General features: G+C 39.2%; 2 protein-coding genes across 5 annotated transcripts in view; one reads left to right on the top strand and one right to left on the bottom strand.

Moving 5' to 3' along the window:
- Positions 1-3849, top strand: part of MED23 (mediator complex subunit 23) — a 45828-nt gene extending 41979 nt beyond the window's left edge. For all 4 annotated transcript variants that reach the window (XM_049654378.1, XM_049654377.1, XM_049654380.1 and 1 more), the window contains one exon: positions 743-3849. In XM_049654378.1, coding sequence (XP_049510335.1) covers positions 743-910 — 168 coding nt within the window. In that variant the 3' untranslated portion in view covers positions 911-3849. The remainder of the gene's footprint in view (positions 1-742) is intronic.
- A 147-nt stretch (positions 3850-3996) lies between these two features.
- ARG1 (arginase 1) lies at positions 3997-15118 on the bottom strand. The gene is made up of 8 exons (XM_049654381.1): positions 14974-15118; positions 11406-11478; positions 8746-8920; positions 7028-7187; positions 5734-5828; positions 5308-5412; positions 4734-4870; positions 3997-4512 (listed from the first exon to the last, which is right to left on the bottom strand). The coding sequence occupies exons 1-8, from the start codon at positions 15028-15030 to the stop codon at positions 4346-4348; spliced, it is 969 nt and encodes a 322-aa protein (XP_049510338.1). The 5' UTR covers positions 15031-15118; the 3' UTR covers positions 3997-4345.
- Between the last annotated feature and the right edge of the window lie 2376 nt (positions 15119-17494).

Below are 17494 nucleotides of genomic sequence, written 5' to 3'. Positions count from 1 at the left end.
ATGAAGCTAAGAAAGCCATGGAACTGCTTGATGTTTTTATTTCCAAGTAAAAGTAGATTTTTTTTTTTTAAGTTTATTTCTTTATTTATTTTGAGAGAGGGTGTGAGCACGGGAGGGGGAGAGACACGGAGAGAGAGAGAATCCCAAGTAGGCCCCATGCTGTCAGCTCAGAGCCCGATGGTGGGGCTTGATCCCACAAACCGTGAGATCATGACCTGAGGCAAAACCAAGTTGGAGGCCCCTAAGTAAAAGCAGATATAATGTTATTTTGTTTCAATTCCAAGTATAAATCAAAACCAAAAAATTAGCTGTGTTGATAAATGTTACAGATATAAGTTATTCAAAGAACTTCAAAGTATAATCATGCTTCACGCTTCTGTGATGGTGGCATTTTAAAAGGATGAAGAACGCGTAATGTACGCTATACTAGCTTTTGACAGTGAGATGACTGGCTAGCTAGGTAAGTGGGTATGTTTTTGTAAGTGTATGCATGTATAGATATATGCACACACACATATACACACATATATAATATATAATGTGTGTGAGGGCGAATGCAGTTTTTTCCTCGTGTACGAGAATTTTATTTGCTTTTGTTAAAACCTGAAACACATAAGAAACTCTTCATCCAGCCCACTCTACTCCCTAGTTTATCATCTCCAGATATGCATAAGTCACTTCTTTCAAGGTGGGAAATTGAAGTTCTCTGGTTAAAATATTTTTTAATGTGTTTATTTCGCAGGTAGAGAAGATTATCTGTAACTTAAAACCAGCTTTAAAACTCCGTCTTCGATTCATCACACACATTAGCAAGATGGAACCAGCTGCAGTGCCCCCACAAGCCATAAATAGTGGGTCTCCAGCACCTCAGTCTAATCAGGTGCCAGTGTCTTTACCGGTCACTCAGTGAGGGCAGGGTGTACCGCGGTGAAAAGGAAGACACATCTGTCTTTGGAAGTGGACTCAAATCTATTAAATCTGAACATGATCCTGCTACATAGAGAGAGATACAGTAGAAGCAGTGATGTTCAGATTGTTTTATTTTGATTCAAATGATGAATCTGTTGATACTTTACAACTCCCATCTCCCTACCGGTATTTTTGTCTCTAAGAGATAAACTACATGTTGCTCATATCCATCACAATTTATTAGAGCTACCTAGGAATACTGAGGTATCTATGATCAAATGACTCTTACTAGATCCTTTCGATCTTTCCTATCTAGTCCCCGGTTTTATTTTTAATTTTTATTATTAATGACTTCTGCTTTCAAATACATTGTTTTAAAGGCAACACACATGTGAAATAGTTATTACAAATCATTTTATACATAAATCTCTCTTGGTGTATCTTTGGGATAGGAGATTTTTGTCAAGTAAGGGACTCGAATTTTCACTTCATTGCAGGAGCAAACACAGTTTCCTATTCTTTTAAAAATGGCTTAAAATTTTTACCATAGATTTCCAAAGAAATGGGCTAACATTTCTATTAAGGCAGATTGGCAAGTTTTTGCTTTTGCTATGGACTTGAACTTACTGTATGAAATGAGTTTCAAAGCCATGTAAAAAAATAACACAGAAAGGCATAAACTTAATAAAATAATACTTAAATGGTGATTCTCCAATCTCTGTTTCTAAAAGTAAAGTAATTGCTTTTCCAGGTTGACACTCTCACCTGGCCAATGATGTGATTCTTTAAGTTTTTATACTCTTGAAATTCTTAAGTTAATGTATTTTTAATTATAGCATACATTGTGGTTCTTTATGGTTTATCAGATTTTAAGAGGCAAACTTAATTTGGGGAGGGTGGGGCAATGGCGTTAAGATTGTAAGATTTGAAAATAATTAGTAAAATCTGTTGAATGAGCAAACTGTCTGATTAATTACTCAGTCTGAACGGGTGTCTGCTGTGTTCCAGGCAGTATGCTGGCTAGGTTGTAACAAGAGAACTGGGCTGTTTCTACAGGTTGTACACTGCATTTGGTGACTGACACTGACCTAATAAACTGTAGCTTACTCTCATTTATTTTCTCCACTTTCCTGACATTGACCTAGGAACTAAGAGTTACTGATTTTTTTTTTAAGGAATCAGAAATGTGGCCAACTGTATTTTAGATTTTTATTTCTGAATACATTTCTCTTAGATCTCTCCTTGTGGTTCATATTATTGTAATCACTAAATCTTTATTTGCCATGCAAGTCTGGCTTAAAATGTATGTAATGGTATAAGTAATTTTTCTAGGTTAATAATTTCCTTAAAATTCTCCAGAAATGTTATGCTAGAAATGATTTCAAGTGTTCCCTTTGGCATAGTTTCACTTACTCTTACTGACTTGAAGAATATATTGCTTTGAGATCCTAGAATGGAATAATTGTGACTCTGGTATTACACAAACAGAATAAAGGAAGTGAAAATCAGTGTGACTGTCTCAAGGACAAATACATTCCAGTTAATTTATTAAAAATTCCATTTGTTTCCTCTCTAGCTAAAAATAAGGGGATATGATTTTCCCAAAATAGGCTTTTAAAAGAATTGTTAATCAGAGACAATAGAAGAAGATAGAAGCTTTATTTGGGTTTAGAATGCACCTGAGGGAAAAACATCGCCTTTATATTCATTTCATCCTCAAAGTTTTTCTTTCTGAAAATGAATAGTAATCTAGAGTGGCTCTATCCCATAGGACTTTCTGCAGTGGTGAAAATATTCTGTATCTGTGCTGTCCAGTACAAGACTCAGAAGGTCCGTGTACTGAGCACCTGAAGTGTAGAGCTGCATTTTTAATTTTATTAAGCTTTAAATAATTTAAATAACCCCACGTGGCTATTGTATTGAACATTATACTTTACAGTAAGATGTATCATAATTGCTTTGACCTAAAAGTAATTCAGTAAAATACGTATCTGACAGAGTCTATAATGTCAACAGTTAGATTTAAAATTCTGGATTGCTTGTGAAAAATCAGGTGATAGGGGCTCTTTAACATATAGCTGTTACAACAACAATAAAAATCCTTTCATGGGACCTGCTTCATCACAGAGTCCATTTGAGTTTCTATGTAAGTTGGGGAGAGGGGGAAGAGTTTGCTTCCCTGGTTTTAATTATATACCTGACCCTTGAACAACACAGGGGTTAGGGGTGCTGACCCCCACACATAGTCGAAAGTTTGTAACTTTTGACTTCCCAAGAGTTTAACCACTGATAGTTTACTGTTGACTAGAAGCCTTACTGATAACATTAGCAGTCAATTAACACACGTTTTGTCTGTTACGTATATAATATACTGAACTCTTACAATGAAGCTAGAGAGAAGAAAATGTTATTAAGAAAATCCTAAGGACAAGAAAATACATTTACAGTACCGTATGTATCAAAAAATTGTGTATAAGTGGACCCATGCAGTTCAAACCCATGTTGTTCAAGGGTCAACTGTAGTTTACTCTCATTTATTTTCTCCACTTTCCTCACTATATTCCATAGCCAAGATGAGTTTTCAGGGTGTTTAAGGATTTCAGCTAATGAGATACACTCTGATTGCAATGAGTAAAAGTAAGAAGTTTGGAAGTCACAGATCATTTTAAGTGAAATTCCTATCCGAGTTAGATCTTAGAAACAATAGCAATTTGATTTCTTTTTTCTACCTCCAGGGTAGGCCTCCAGAAAGCCTACGTGAATAGAAGCTTTGCTTAAAATATAAACCAACACCATGTCTGAGGTTTTTACAAAAGTAAAACATGATCGTCAAACATTAATGAATGTGGAGATTCCCCAGGGCCTATCATTGCCCATTTTGCAGTTGAAGAAACCAGAGCCAGAGTTTCATTTCACCAGGCTTACAGAATTTTGAGGATGATTTCACTGTGGCTTTTTAAATCCTTAGCAATTCCATGTATTTAGAAACATGTAGACATGAGAGAACCTTAATATAGAGAGTTTATTATAAAAATCACATCTTTTGAACAACATAAGAATATGATCCCTTTCAGGTGGGGTAAGCTTAATCTGCTGACATCAGGAGTCCCATTCTACATGTGTGGGCTTAAACAGGTGTGTGTTTGTTTTAAAGGCCAGCAAATTTTATTTGGAAGTTAACGTATCCTTCTCTAAGGATGTCTTTTGCCAAAATGAGAAATACAAACTTTTCAGTTTCACAGAAGTTAGAATGTCCAAGTCTTGAATTTCATACCAGAGGGAATTGATAGTTTATACTAATTTTAATAATAATTACCAAGGCAGAAGATTTTTTGGGAAGATCAAATCATTGGGGCAATAGCTGTAAGCTTAAGTAAGTTATTAGATTGGCGAATTATGACATTAGCTATGAGATTTTTACATGGCATGTCCACATTTACTTAGGTGGGTTAAGGTAGTCAATGGGCTTATGATTACCCTCCCGAGCAACTCCAAAGCAAGCCAAGGTTACTGTTACTGCTGTGTTCACTGTTCGAGTTACTTCTTCCGGTGTCTTCCCCAGAGATGGGTTCACTTCCATTATATCTAATCCTGAGAGTAGCCCTGTAATAACAAATGAAAATAATGTAATTTGTTAAATAGTTGACGTTTTTAGTTCATAACCTGACTTGAAATATTATCCAGGAGTGTAAAGAGGTGGGGATTGCATCATGAGATGGGCATTCTGGAAATGTCCAATGGGCCTTGACTTTGAGATCAGGGGGTATAAATCTATATTGGCCATGTGTACACTTGCTTCTTTATTCACCCCAGTTTTTACCTACCTGTTTTGTAAATTTCTTCTGTAATGTAGAGACCTTCTCTGTAAGTCAGACCTCCCGGGACTGGTGTGCCAGTAGCTGGTGTGAAGGATGGGTCCAGTCCATCAACATCGAAGCTCAAATGAATTGGCCTTTTCTTTCTTTTAAGAGGTGGGAAGGACACTCAGCTTAATATTTTTTTTTAATTTTTTAATGTTTACTTATTTTTTGAGAGAGAGAGAGACAGAGTGTGAGTGGGGGAGGGGCAGAGAGAGAGAGGGAGTCACAGAATCTGAAGCAGGCTCCAGGCTCTGAGCTGTCAGCACAGAGCCCGATGTGGGGCTCAAACTATGAACCGTGAGACCGTAACCTGAGCTGAAGTCGGACGCTTAACCAACTGAGCCACCCAAGGCACCCCAGGAAACTCAGTTTAAAGTTAGTGGTTTAATATGTAGTACAGAAATACAGTTCTTACCTTGTTTCATCAAAAGTAACAATCCAGTGAAGTTCTATGATTTTATATAGAGTCCTTATTAATAACTTAACATCTATTAACATCAGTAGTAAGTCTTTTTAATAATATTTACAAGGATCATACCTTCCTAGTAGGTAGCTGAGTGCTTCTTCCATCACCTTGCCAATGCCCAGTTTATCCACTTCAGTCATTGAAAAATACTTAATACCCAGAGTTTTCAAAATATAGCTATGAAAGAGGAAATATTAATATAACCTACAATTAATAAAGAGTCTAGTTCTATGCACTACTGTTTCCTTTTAAAGAAAAGATCGTTGTGGTATGATACATAAAATATTTGAGTTCTGTGACCTATATGTATATATCAATGTATTTTTAACAGCAAGCCAATATAAAATTCACCTGAGTTATATACATAAATACTTATATGGATATATAGATATCGATATAATGCTTGGTACTTAAAACAATTTTTGTGTCACAGGTTTGACCAGCATGCATGCAAAAGGGAGAAAGCGAAGGTAAATCGCATCAAGGAATTAAACTTACTGTTCCCCAGGGTCCACGTCTCTCAGGCCAATATACACAATATCTTTGGCGGATATGCAGGGAGTCACCCACGAGAATCCTGGTACATCAGGGATCTAAAATTGCAATGTTTCCATTTGGTTAACATGTATGATTCTTGAGCAGATCTTACCTTAGAAGTAAAGTGCACTTATTGGACTGCGTATATCTTACATTTAGAACACGAGTTTCGAGGAAATCATTAAAGACAGCACAAAATTCAGAAGAGAATGCCTGCCTCCCCTTGTGGCACTCTAGATTTGCTTACCCACCCTCACCCTGTGGCCCAGACCTGACCTGAATCATTTGTCAGCATTTACCTGCTCTGTGCCCCATTCCACTGGACCCTGTTTTCCCAAAACTCTGCCATAAAGAAATCAGTGTGCTTTCATTACTTTTGTAGCTTCCTTCTTTCTCTCATCAGTAAGGACTTAATCCCAGAGGATGGTTTAGAGAGACTGGGGGAATTTTCAGGCAACCCTTTGGTTGCTTTCCAGATGTCCCAGAGCCAGGGATGGCTGTTCCCATGTAAGTTTATAAACCTATCACTTGGTCATCAGTTCTGAGCCTTTAACAAGGGGATTTGCATCCCCAAGGATCATCATAAAGACCAACATACTAAAACTATATCAATAAAAATTGTTTTATTGATATGCTACAGAATATCAATGAAAATTATGAACCACAGTGTTAAATCTGGAATGTCATATGTGTTAGAAAAGAAGTTTCTAGGGAACAGGAGGTAGTTCTTCCTCTTGCGATGTAGATATGAACTTCTCACAGTAAAGATGTTAAATAATAAGCCATTGTAATACACATTTTAAAACACTTTTGAAAATTCCCATGACATGGAGGGGACACTCGGTAAGAATGAGAGGCTGTGTGGCATGCAGTAGGAAGACGTAGGTTGTCGGAGACCAGTTTTGGCCCTTGCCTTGCCATGTACTTGGCATGTGATCTTGAGCAAGTTATAACCTCTGAACCTCTGCTAACTTGCTTATATAAAGGATCACTTTCTGCCCCACCTACAAAAAAGGGTAGTTTAAAAATCAAAAGGGAAGATATTTGTAAGGTCAGTTTGCAAACTACCATGTACAGCAGAGGCACAGAGCCTCACTACTCTTATCCACTACCCCCTTTGCTTATTGACTGCTGACAAAATGGATTGAGATCACACCACAAATAAGATGGCACAGGGTTCTTCTTTCCTTTCTATCTCCTGAACTTCTGCTAAAGCGATGATTGTTCTGTAATAGAATACCAACCAGCCTTTTACCTTTCCTTTTAGTTCCTTCAGGAGGAAAGACACAGGTTGTCCGTGCAAGTTCCCACTTGTGGTTGTCAATGGAGTGTTGATATCAGTGTGAGCATCCACCCAAATGACGCAGAGATCTGGGTGGACCCTGGCATGGCCAGAGATGCTTCCAATCGCCATACTACACAGGAAAAAAAAAAGTTTGTGTAAACATCAGCTTTGCAGTTTATGACATCCATCATATTATTAACTCAGTGCTCTCACTTGGTTTTCCTTTAAGTCAAAATGGCTGCTATTTCTGACAGATTTTTAATTAGAGCTGCCAATTAAAAGAGAAATCATAGCTTATGTTAATTGCTAGCAAGTTATGTTTGCATCAATGGCCTTGCTAAAAAACTTGTGATTTTTTTGTTTTTTGGAAACCACCTTCTAATAAAATTGCAAATTATTATTTTAAGCAAAAAAATCTGTATAAAACACTAACCACATGAATCCCTTAGCATGAGACACTATTTAATTCTCAATATTGTATCAGGCTGATTTTCTGTACTCTCGATTCTCTCAGTAAATACTTCATTCTCTCAAGTGAATTACCACAGAATCCTTCCATTTTTCCTAAAATCCAATTATTTTACAATGGGAGAGTATCACTCAGAAATCCTTGTATTCATTTCAGCCAGGATATCCTGGGTGCTTACTCACTGTTCAACACTCAGATCCTCTGCTTGAAGTTTGAGTATTGATTACTCAGCTTGATGTTTGTTTTCCCTTCAGATTTCTTGTCTTGAGGCTATTTGCCACTCTTAAAATTTCCACTTACAAATGTTTCCACTTAAAAAGAAAGTGAACCCCAGTTTCTCAGCTGAGTTTTAGGGGAAACCAAGGAGCTGAGGTGATTGACTCTTACATCAAGAGTGATTGTAATGTTGTACTTTCTGACCTGATCAGACTTCTGATAACGTCTACCCTCAAGGTCGCTGGATACATTAAGAAGGTTGATGCACAAAAATATTTTTGCCACATTTATAATTGTGAAAATTTGAAAATTACCTGAGTATCTGACAATATGGATATGTATAGTGATTTTTAATACCTTGATGAAAAATAATGGACAATAAAAATTATGCCTATCTATATCATGAAGTAACATAAGGAAATCTGTGCTTTAGGTTAAGAATAACATATAGGATAACACACGCACTTGGTAAACAAAATCAGGTACAATAAAAACAGTACGGCAGGAAAGAAATATGCCAGAATTTCAGTTTCATTTGAAATGGTTGTTAGGAAGCTAAAATTACTACAATCTTATTTACGTGTGTGTATGTTTCAAGAATTTGAAAATATTACCTTTATAATGGGCAGCATAGACTTTAAATATTGACTTTAATAAGTTGTTCCTATTACCCTATTATTGTATCAAGTACAATGAGCTGGCTGTGACTTCCTCATGCTTATTTATTTCGGAATGTAAGTTTGTGTGGAATTGTTTACAGAAATCCATTCATGTCATGTATTTTCTGCTGTAATAAAGATAATGCAAGACTTCAAATAGAGGGGAGTCTGTGTTTCCAAAAGAAAGTAGCAACCAATGCAATTAAAAGGAAAAAAGGCAGAAAATTTGGTATAAAGTATTGATCAGTGCTTTCCCTTTCATATTTTCTCTCTCCTCATGGTTTTGGTCATCCTCCCTCATGCCATTTGTGCCAGACTTCATGGAGAAAAGCATTAAACAAGACCTGTGATCTCCGCCCAGCACCAGGCTGGTCCTTCCATTCTTCTTCACCTCTGCCACCACACCAGCCAGCTGCTCATTCGCTTTTCCCACAGACCTTGGATTCTTCACAATTTCAAAGGGAGGATCATTAGGGACGTCAACAAAGGGCAGGTCCCCGTAATCTTTCACATCACACCCTATAATTAACACCAAAAGTTTCAGGTTACTACATAAAAAAAGACAGTCTGTGTACGATGATTCCAAATTTACAAAACAGTGCACTTTTTTAAGCAAAGAAAGCATCTGGAAGGACTGCAAAAGTTGCAAAGGCAGAAGAATCCATGTCTACTTTTGCCTGACGTCATCCTCTCAGCTGTACACCGGGGTCTCGGTCAATACTTGTGGAATCAATCCAGTTAGGTTGGACACTAAAGTATGACAGCGATAATCTTCTGGTTTGGGCTTAACGAGTGGCTTCGCTCTCTTGATCTCTGTGTGGCCCTCTCTCTGCCTATGTTCTTTCCACCTTTGCAATAAGTGTGTCTTGTATTTATAATAAAAAATAGTTTTTTTAGAAGAATATGTGTGTGTGTGTGTGTGTGTGTGCATTTATGCCCAGAAGGAAATACACTAGTATTTTCTAAGTTTCCTGACTCTGTAATTAACAGTCCTTGGTTTCAATCCAATCTGTCACTTGCTGAAGTAGCTCAGCTCTGTCCTCTGTGCATTGGATCTGCCTCAGTAATGGTATCAAAATTCAATAAGTATATTATCAGCAATGAGCCTAACACTTCAGTGAACTCAGGAAATAAAGGCTTTATTATTATACTTTTATAATAGGGAGAAATTGCAGGTAACCCAAAGTTCCTAAGGACATGGGTGCATTTGCTAGAAAGCCTTGCCTTAAGCTTCAAGGTACAGAGAGCTTCATGTAAAACCGACATGGGACCAGTTCAGTGTTCTGATCTAACTAGTCATTGTATATTGTATTTATTTTATGCTTGCGCATATCCATGATTCAGTAACACCTTTAAGAGATTTAACTTGATATAAAATCTGACCAAATGATGCTTGTTTACTGAGACACTAGTCCAGTCCATTTACCCAACATTTCTGTTCTCTAGCTCCCTCCTTTTTTCAGCTTCATGAGGTGTAATTCTTATTTACTATTTTATTCTTATTTAATTAATTCTTATTTACTATTTTATTCTTATTTAATTAATTCTTATTTATCATTTACTAAAATTCACTCATTTTAAGTGTACAGGTCAACGAGTTCTAGAAATCTATAGTCTTGTAACCAGCACCATAATCAAGATTTAGAACACTTCCCCTATGCCCCCCAAACTCCCCCATGCCCCTTTGCAGTCATGCCCTGCGCCCACCCCAAGGTAGGCCCCCCTGCTGATCATCTTGCTGTTGCTGTGCTTTTGTCTTTTCTAGAATTTCACGTAAAAGCGGTCATACAGTAGGTAGTCTTTTGCGTCTGGTCTCTTTCACTTAGCATGTTGTCTTTGAAGTTCATCCATGTCCTTGCTTGTGTCAGTGGTCTGTTCCTTTTTATTGTTGGGTACTATCTTATAGTACAGATGTACTACTTGTCATTTATCCATTCACCAGTTGATGGGCATTTTGTTTTTTGTTTTTGTTTTTTTTTTTTTTGGCTATATAAATAATGCTGCTAGAAACATTCAAGTGCAAGTCTTTGTGGGGATGTGTTTTCACTTCTCTTGGATAAATACCTAGGAGTAGATTTGATGGGTGAAAAGGCAAATGTATGTTTTTTGGAGAAACTGCCAAACCGCTTTCCAAAGTGGCTCTATCATTATACATTCCCACTGGAAACGGGAGGGTTCCAGTTGCCCTGTGTCCTCTCCGATACTTCATCAGGATGTTATATGCAAAGACAACATCTGCTTTAGCCTGTACTTTTAAATTCTATATCATTTTTTCCTTTGTCTGCTCACGTATGTGTATGTGAATGTATATGTACGTGTATACGCACATACACACTATGCAAACACCAGGTGCTATCGTCATCATCATCATCCTCGACATCATCATTTACTTCCTTTTACAAACAGGGGTCCTCTTGCTAGCATTGTACTTCCTGCTGCCCCTTACTTTTCATTTGCAAATCCCCCACCTCCCTTACCACCCACCCAACCCCAGTTCTTGCACACAGATTCTTATACAGTAAAAAGTTTGGCTGGAAAGACAAAATACCTGAGTGAAGACATTCATCCAACAATACTTACTGAGCATTTTCTCCACACACTGCCATATATATATATATATATATATACACACATACACACACACACACACACATATATATATATGTGTATGATATATATATATATGATTGTACTTCTAAAGTTATCACTAGTGCTGCAATTCTGTGCGATAAATGTCATTCCAGATATACCCCATTCCAGCAGGAGCCTCTACCTTTTTTTTTTTTTTTTTTTTTTTTTTGAGAGCACATGAGCACACAAGTTGGGGAGGGGGTAGAGGGAGAAAGAGAGAATCGTAAGCAGGTGGCACACTCAGCGTGGAGCCCAGCTCGGGTCTTGATCCCATGACTCTGGGATCATGACCTGAGCGAAATCAAGAGTCAGCACTTAACCAGCTAAGCCACCCAGGTACCCCAGGCTGATCGTCTTTCAATGGAAAAATTACCTTGTTCTTTAAGTTTCTCAAGCAGGCCAGCCTTTCTCAATACTGTAGGGCCTTCTTCCACGCCTCCTTGTGGCTGAACAATTAAACAATAAAATAATTCAGATGTGATCAGCTGCCCACAATAGAAACTCTTCTCATTATTTAATCAGTTGAGTTCCTACAGAGCTGGGAATTTACACCATCTCATTTAGTCATCACAGCAAGGCAGACTGAATTAGTCCTATGTTAAAAATGAGGATCTAGAATCAGAGAGGTTATAGAGTTCTCCTATGGGCACACAGCTAACAAGTGGCAGAGCCTTATTTCACATCCAAGTTCTTTGGATTCCAGAACTTGCATCGCCTCTCCCCATGACAGACACCATGTTATCAACAAGGTGAGCACGTATTTTGTGCGAAAGCACTCTGATAGAAAATCATGAAAAAGAGAGGGCTTCTTTCTTGGGGTAACTCATAAGCTAATATGGAATTCATATATTGAACCCCAATTACGGTACTAGGAGAGTTACTTCAATGCAGATACAAGATGCTTTAACGACAAAAACAGGCTGCTCCTAGCTCAGCTGGGGACAGAGCATGTGTCAGGTAAGGCTACATGCAGTAGGTGACATTTCAGCAGAGTCTTGCAACACAAGTAGGTTTTCAGGAAAATGGATGGTGGGATGGAAAAATACTGCAAACCCAGGGGAAAACTTGGGTAAAAGCATAAGGGAAAAAAAAAAGCAAGGCAGGAGAGCCCTACGTGCATGTCCTCATGGCAGTGAGTTAGCGAGCTCCTGGGGAGAAAGCAGGCAGCAGAACGTCATCACTTGGGAGCTGAATCCACAAAGACCAGCCCGGTATTTCAGGTTTTGACCTGGTTAGGCACCATGGACAAGAATTCTCCTCTTGTTTTTACATCAGAAAATCGAACACACTTCCTTCTTGCAATAAATCCTCTCTAGACTCCTGGCAGAATAGAAGTCTTAAGAAACAATTTTCTTATGCACCTCTCTGATTCTAATTTCCAACAAGGCTTTTAGACACAGAACGTTATTTTGCATTGTCCCATGAGATGTGCCAAAAGGCTCATGTGTCTATATCCCTGGGATTGGGGCTATGGCACCAAACGAAGCAAATATTTCTACCTAATTCCAGATGACTCACCCTGGCTGCTAAGCAAATCCTCAATGTCAAATTCCTGTTCCTGACACATGTTGCTCCTTTTCTCCATTCCCTTCTTGAATGACTACCCTCCCCGCCCCCCGCCCCCCACACACAACCTTCATCAAGCAGATATAATTTCCCTTTCTTTAAACCTCAATAGAGTGCTGCTTGGCTCAAGTTTTGCCTCTGGTTTTGTACTTGCTTGCTTTGTCTTTCCTCCTTATTAGATTTCAGTCCAATGTTCTTTCCACTTGCGGCGCTGTGTGTTGTAGTTAGGGCTGACACTTACTAGGTGCTCACAGATTGTCACCTTGAGAAAACTCCCTGGTCTTTTCCCCTTTCCTTTCAAGCTTTAGAACAAGTCTTACAGACGCCTTGGTTGACACTATATCTGCTCTAACACAGTGGTTACATTTCCCAGAGTGACTCTTTCCATCATTCTTTATTTGTTTGAGTCAAAATGCTTCTCACGATTGGTATCTCCTCGTTGCTTGGTTTATCCGCCCAGTTTGGAAATCATTTTGTTAACTCTACTGACTCTGAAGCTGGGTCCAGATCCCTAAATGCCCACAAGTGTGAAGTATGCTGTGGCTCTACAGGCATCGACACAAGGCAGGTGCATAGGCTTTGAATCATACAATCCTGTCTGGAACCACACAGCCAAGGCTAGCAACTTAGCAAATTACTAAACCTCTCTGATCCTCAGTTAACTATAAAATAAATATAATACCTCATTTTTTGCCATCGCCTCTCCCCCACCCCTCACTGCCTTGAGAGGGAGTGAGGCAGGGGATGGAGGCTTTTCTCAGACTCAACCTTCTCCTCATCCTAATCCTCTAATCCTCTCCTTTGCCTGTTTGTCAGCCTTCTACCTCTTTTAGGTGAGGAGAGATGCTAATATGCTGGCCACCATTTCCCTCTATGCTATGGCTTAGTGCAAAGATATCTCTGCGTCCTTACTACCACGAGACAGTAAGCTTCATTCTCATGGGGCCATTAATAGGGGAAGAGCTGTAGGGAAAAAACAAAAAAAAGAAATACCAAGAATGGAAAATGCATCAGGCTGTATTTCAAAATACTATCCCTTTGAAGGGCTATCCCTATCAGCATAAGGTCCTCTGCCGAGGTCCAGGGGCCAGAGTATGCTCAGGCTGTTACCTCCCTCCCTCGCTCCCTCCCTTCTGCCTCCCTTCCTTCCTTCTGAAATTTTTTGTTTTCCTCCCTCCTTTCCTTCCTTTTAGTCAGCTATTTTAATTCTGTCTTTGTTAAAACCTGTCCCAAGAATAGGTGAGTACATTGTGGGTTTTGCGATTAACCCCAGCACTAGAAGAAACATTTCTCCGTCAGCCAAATGTCCCCATGATTCGGGAGAGGGCTTTAAAGGACTAGGAGGGAAGTGCTGCCGTATTTACTGACAGTCCAAATGCAGTTTGGGTCTCTACCCTCTGACCTCTCCCAATCTGTTCTGCAATAAAATGCCAGAGTGCCAAGTGCAGGTTCAAAACTAAGAGGAGCGAAGTACGGCCTACATGGGCAAAGAGACAAAGAAGACCCCGTTTGAAATAACAACAGTGACAAAAGTTTCACCCCTAGGAGTTTCAATTCGCTTTGTCAGGTTGCCTTTGTTTTTGTTCTTTATTTCCCCCTTTAAGCACAGATGCATCCTGGAGCCTAAGGTGTCCATAATCACATTCTATCTGCCAGAATGAGTGTGCCCAGGCAGAAGACCATGTAATGAAATGTTCCTGGCATGTGTTGGCAATCAGGGAATTTCATAAATGCATCGGTCCTTTCAATACTGCCAACTTCCAGTTGGATTTTCTTTTCTTTCTTTTTTCCTCCCTCAAAAAGGGCTACACAAAGGGTTCTGCCCAGCCCATGAACTAACACTTTCACAGAAGCATTAAAGCCCTCAAATGATGTGAATCAGTCATAAAGTTGCATAAAGCAATAACATTTAGGTTATGCAAATTACAAGAAGTCTGAAAATTGCTGCCAATCTATGAAATGGCTCTAGGCATTAACACATCCCTAAACCAATGTGTTTTCTTAAAATCCTCTTGCCCTCTATGTATGCACTGTAAAACCCAAAACCACAAGAACATGGAAATCTCAGTGAATAGCTATAATACAAAAATAGTCCATTTCCATTCAAATAAAAATATGTTCTCTTAAACAATAAGAAGAAAAACTTAGTAGGTTCAAATAGAACTGGCTGTGGCTGAGATTAGGAACCACCAGGATAGGTGACATGGTGATCATAATTCTACAATGTTGCAAAAGGGTAAGAAGACTTTAAAATATATATTTCAGGCCCAGTTGCACCAGGGAACTAAACTAACCAGACATGAACACTTTCCTAATTCTAAAGTCTGAAACTCTGTGATAAATTCCAGTTATTCAAAGCCGAGTGTTTTACTCACCTGGCCCTTTGAGAAAGGCACTCCGATGATCCCAATGGATTTTGACTTGGAACTCATGCTCTGCCCCTTTTCTCCGCTGCACTGAGTTCTCCAGCCAGGCACCGCTCTCTACAACCCTCAGTGACAGAGGACACACATTTTTTCCCCCCATTTATAACTGGGTCGAATCTGTTTACCTTATTCTAATGAGGAAGACTGGCTCCACCCGCTGCACCAAAGCATGACAGGCAAACCGGGATGTCTTGCGAATTCTTCATACCTGGAATCACCACGAGTCTTTGGAGTCCAGGTCTCTAATTAGGTGAGATTATTCATGTCACCGGTTCATCCCATTTTACAAAGTCAGCTGAATGACTGGACTCTTTCCTGACCACAACCTTGATTTCCTAATCATGATAATCTTTTTTAATCACAACCAATTAATCATAACCACACAAGTAGCACCACGGTTTTAGCTGTGGCAACTCGGGGCAGGGCACTTGCCTCCTCCAGGCCTTTGAATCCTCCTGTGTGGGACAGGGCTGGGCCTGGTGAGTCGGTCTCTCACTTCCCCTCCAGTCCTGCAATGCTGAGTTCAGGTGTCACACAGGAGGATTAATGTTTAACCCATGGGACACGCCTCAGACACCACCAGGGTACAGAGGCAGGGAAAGCATATGATTTGCTTTTCTGGTCATTACTTAAAAGGAAAACGAATTACCTGATTCATAACCCGAAGATGTTACCGTACTCATTTTGAAATACGGTGTGCAGGAAAATAACAATTTTTGGAAGCGTAAGGTCCTAATCAAGACATAGAAGTAAAAAGAGCCAACATTAAGTTTTTATCATGTGCCAGATGCTGTCCTGTTTTATATTATATCATTTAATCCTTTACCGATTTCACAGCAAGTCTGACCATTAGTTCCATTTTATGATAAAGACACTGAAGCTCAGAGAAGTTGCCAAATACTATGCATAGGTGATAGGGAAGAGCCATGATTCAGCCTTAGGCATTCTGGGTCCACCCAAACACTAGGCTTTACACTCCAAACACGGGTGAAGCGTCAGCTTTCTGTGCCTGTCAAACCTGTGTGTCCTTGGAAGTTATTTATCATCATGCAGAAGTATGAATTTAAAAGAAATGCACCCTAAAAATTCCTCACAATTCAAACTGATACCATTGACATTTAAAAGGAAATTTCATTTAGTAGAAACTAATGTCTTTTTCCTATTAACGGAAGAGAATATTGTGGAGTATTTAAATGCCATAAGGGCAGGAAGCGTTGTCTGCTCTATCCCCAGTGCCTGGAACAGTGCTGATATGTGATAGCCACTCAATAAGTATTCATTGAATGAGCAAATGAGGAAACCAAGGTCTCACAAGTCTATCTTGATAGGACCTTTTCTAATTAGGCTTCTTTTTTTTCAGAGTTTTATTTATTTCTTTTGAGAGAGAGAGAGAGAATGCAGGGGAGGGCGAGAGAGAGGGAGAGAATCCCAAGCAGGCTCTGTGTTGTCAGTGCAGAACCTGATGCAGGGCTTGATCTCACAAACTGTGAGATCATGACCTGAGCTGAAGTCAAGAGTTGGATGCTCGACCGACTGAGCCAGCCAGGTGCCCCGTAACTAGGCTTCTTATCTTTCCCTTGTGAATTGGTCTATGTATCCTAGATATTTACTTGTGGTGTTTTGCACAGCTAGGGATTCACTTCTCATGGTGTTCATGTTGCAAATAGCTATTTCCAATCTATCACTGTTTACTCTGATAACTTTGCATAGGTTATCACTGAAAAATCTTTCAGTTTGAAATAGACAGTTGAATATTTCCCCCTTAGGGCTTTGTGTTTTGGCAATTTCATTTAAGTCCTTCCTACTCCAAAATCACAAAATGTATCTCTATATTTTTTTCTGTTTGCTTTAGAGTTTCCTTCACATCTAGTTCTACATCCACTTTTACACTAGTTCTTCCATCTATATTTTTCCCCGCATAGTCCACCAGTTTCCTCAACAGCACCCATTGAACAATCCATTTGTTCGCCACTGAGTTGTACCTCCAACGTGCACTAGGTTGCCCTAATGGCGTAAGTCTGTCACTGAGTTCTTCTTTTCCATTGGCTTGTTTCCCTGTGGCCGCACCGGCTCCCCCCTGTTTTATTATCATGGCTGTGTGGTATACCTTACCATTCTTTGGGCAAGAATAACATTTTTGCTCTTCTTTTTCAAAGGTGATTTAGCTACTGCTGTGTCTGGGTGGCTCAGTCGGTTGAGCATCTGACTTAGGCTCAGATCATGATCTCACAGCTCGTGGGTTTGAGCCCTATGTCAGGCTCTGTGCTGACATCTCAGAGCCTGGAGCCTGCTTCAGATTCTGTTTCTCTTTCTCTGCCTCTCCCCCACTTGGACTCTGTCTCTTTCTCTCTCAAAAATAAATAAATTAAAAAAAATTATTTAGCTACTTATAGGCCTCTATTCTTCTACATATTTAGACCAAGTTATTAGATTCCTAAAAAAGAACCCTCCTGGAGTTTTTACTAAATTT

This window comes from Panthera uncia (assembly GCF_023721935.1).
Source record: "Panthera uncia isolate 11264 chromosome B2 unlocalized genomic scaffold, Puncia_PCG_1.0 HiC_scaffold_24, whole genome shotgun sequence".
Classification (NCBI taxonomy): Eukaryota; Metazoa; Chordata; class Mammalia; order Carnivora; family Felidae; genus Panthera; species Panthera uncia.
The sequence above is the reverse complement of the archived record's forward strand: the minus strand, read 5'-3'. Positions and strand labels throughout refer to the sequence as shown.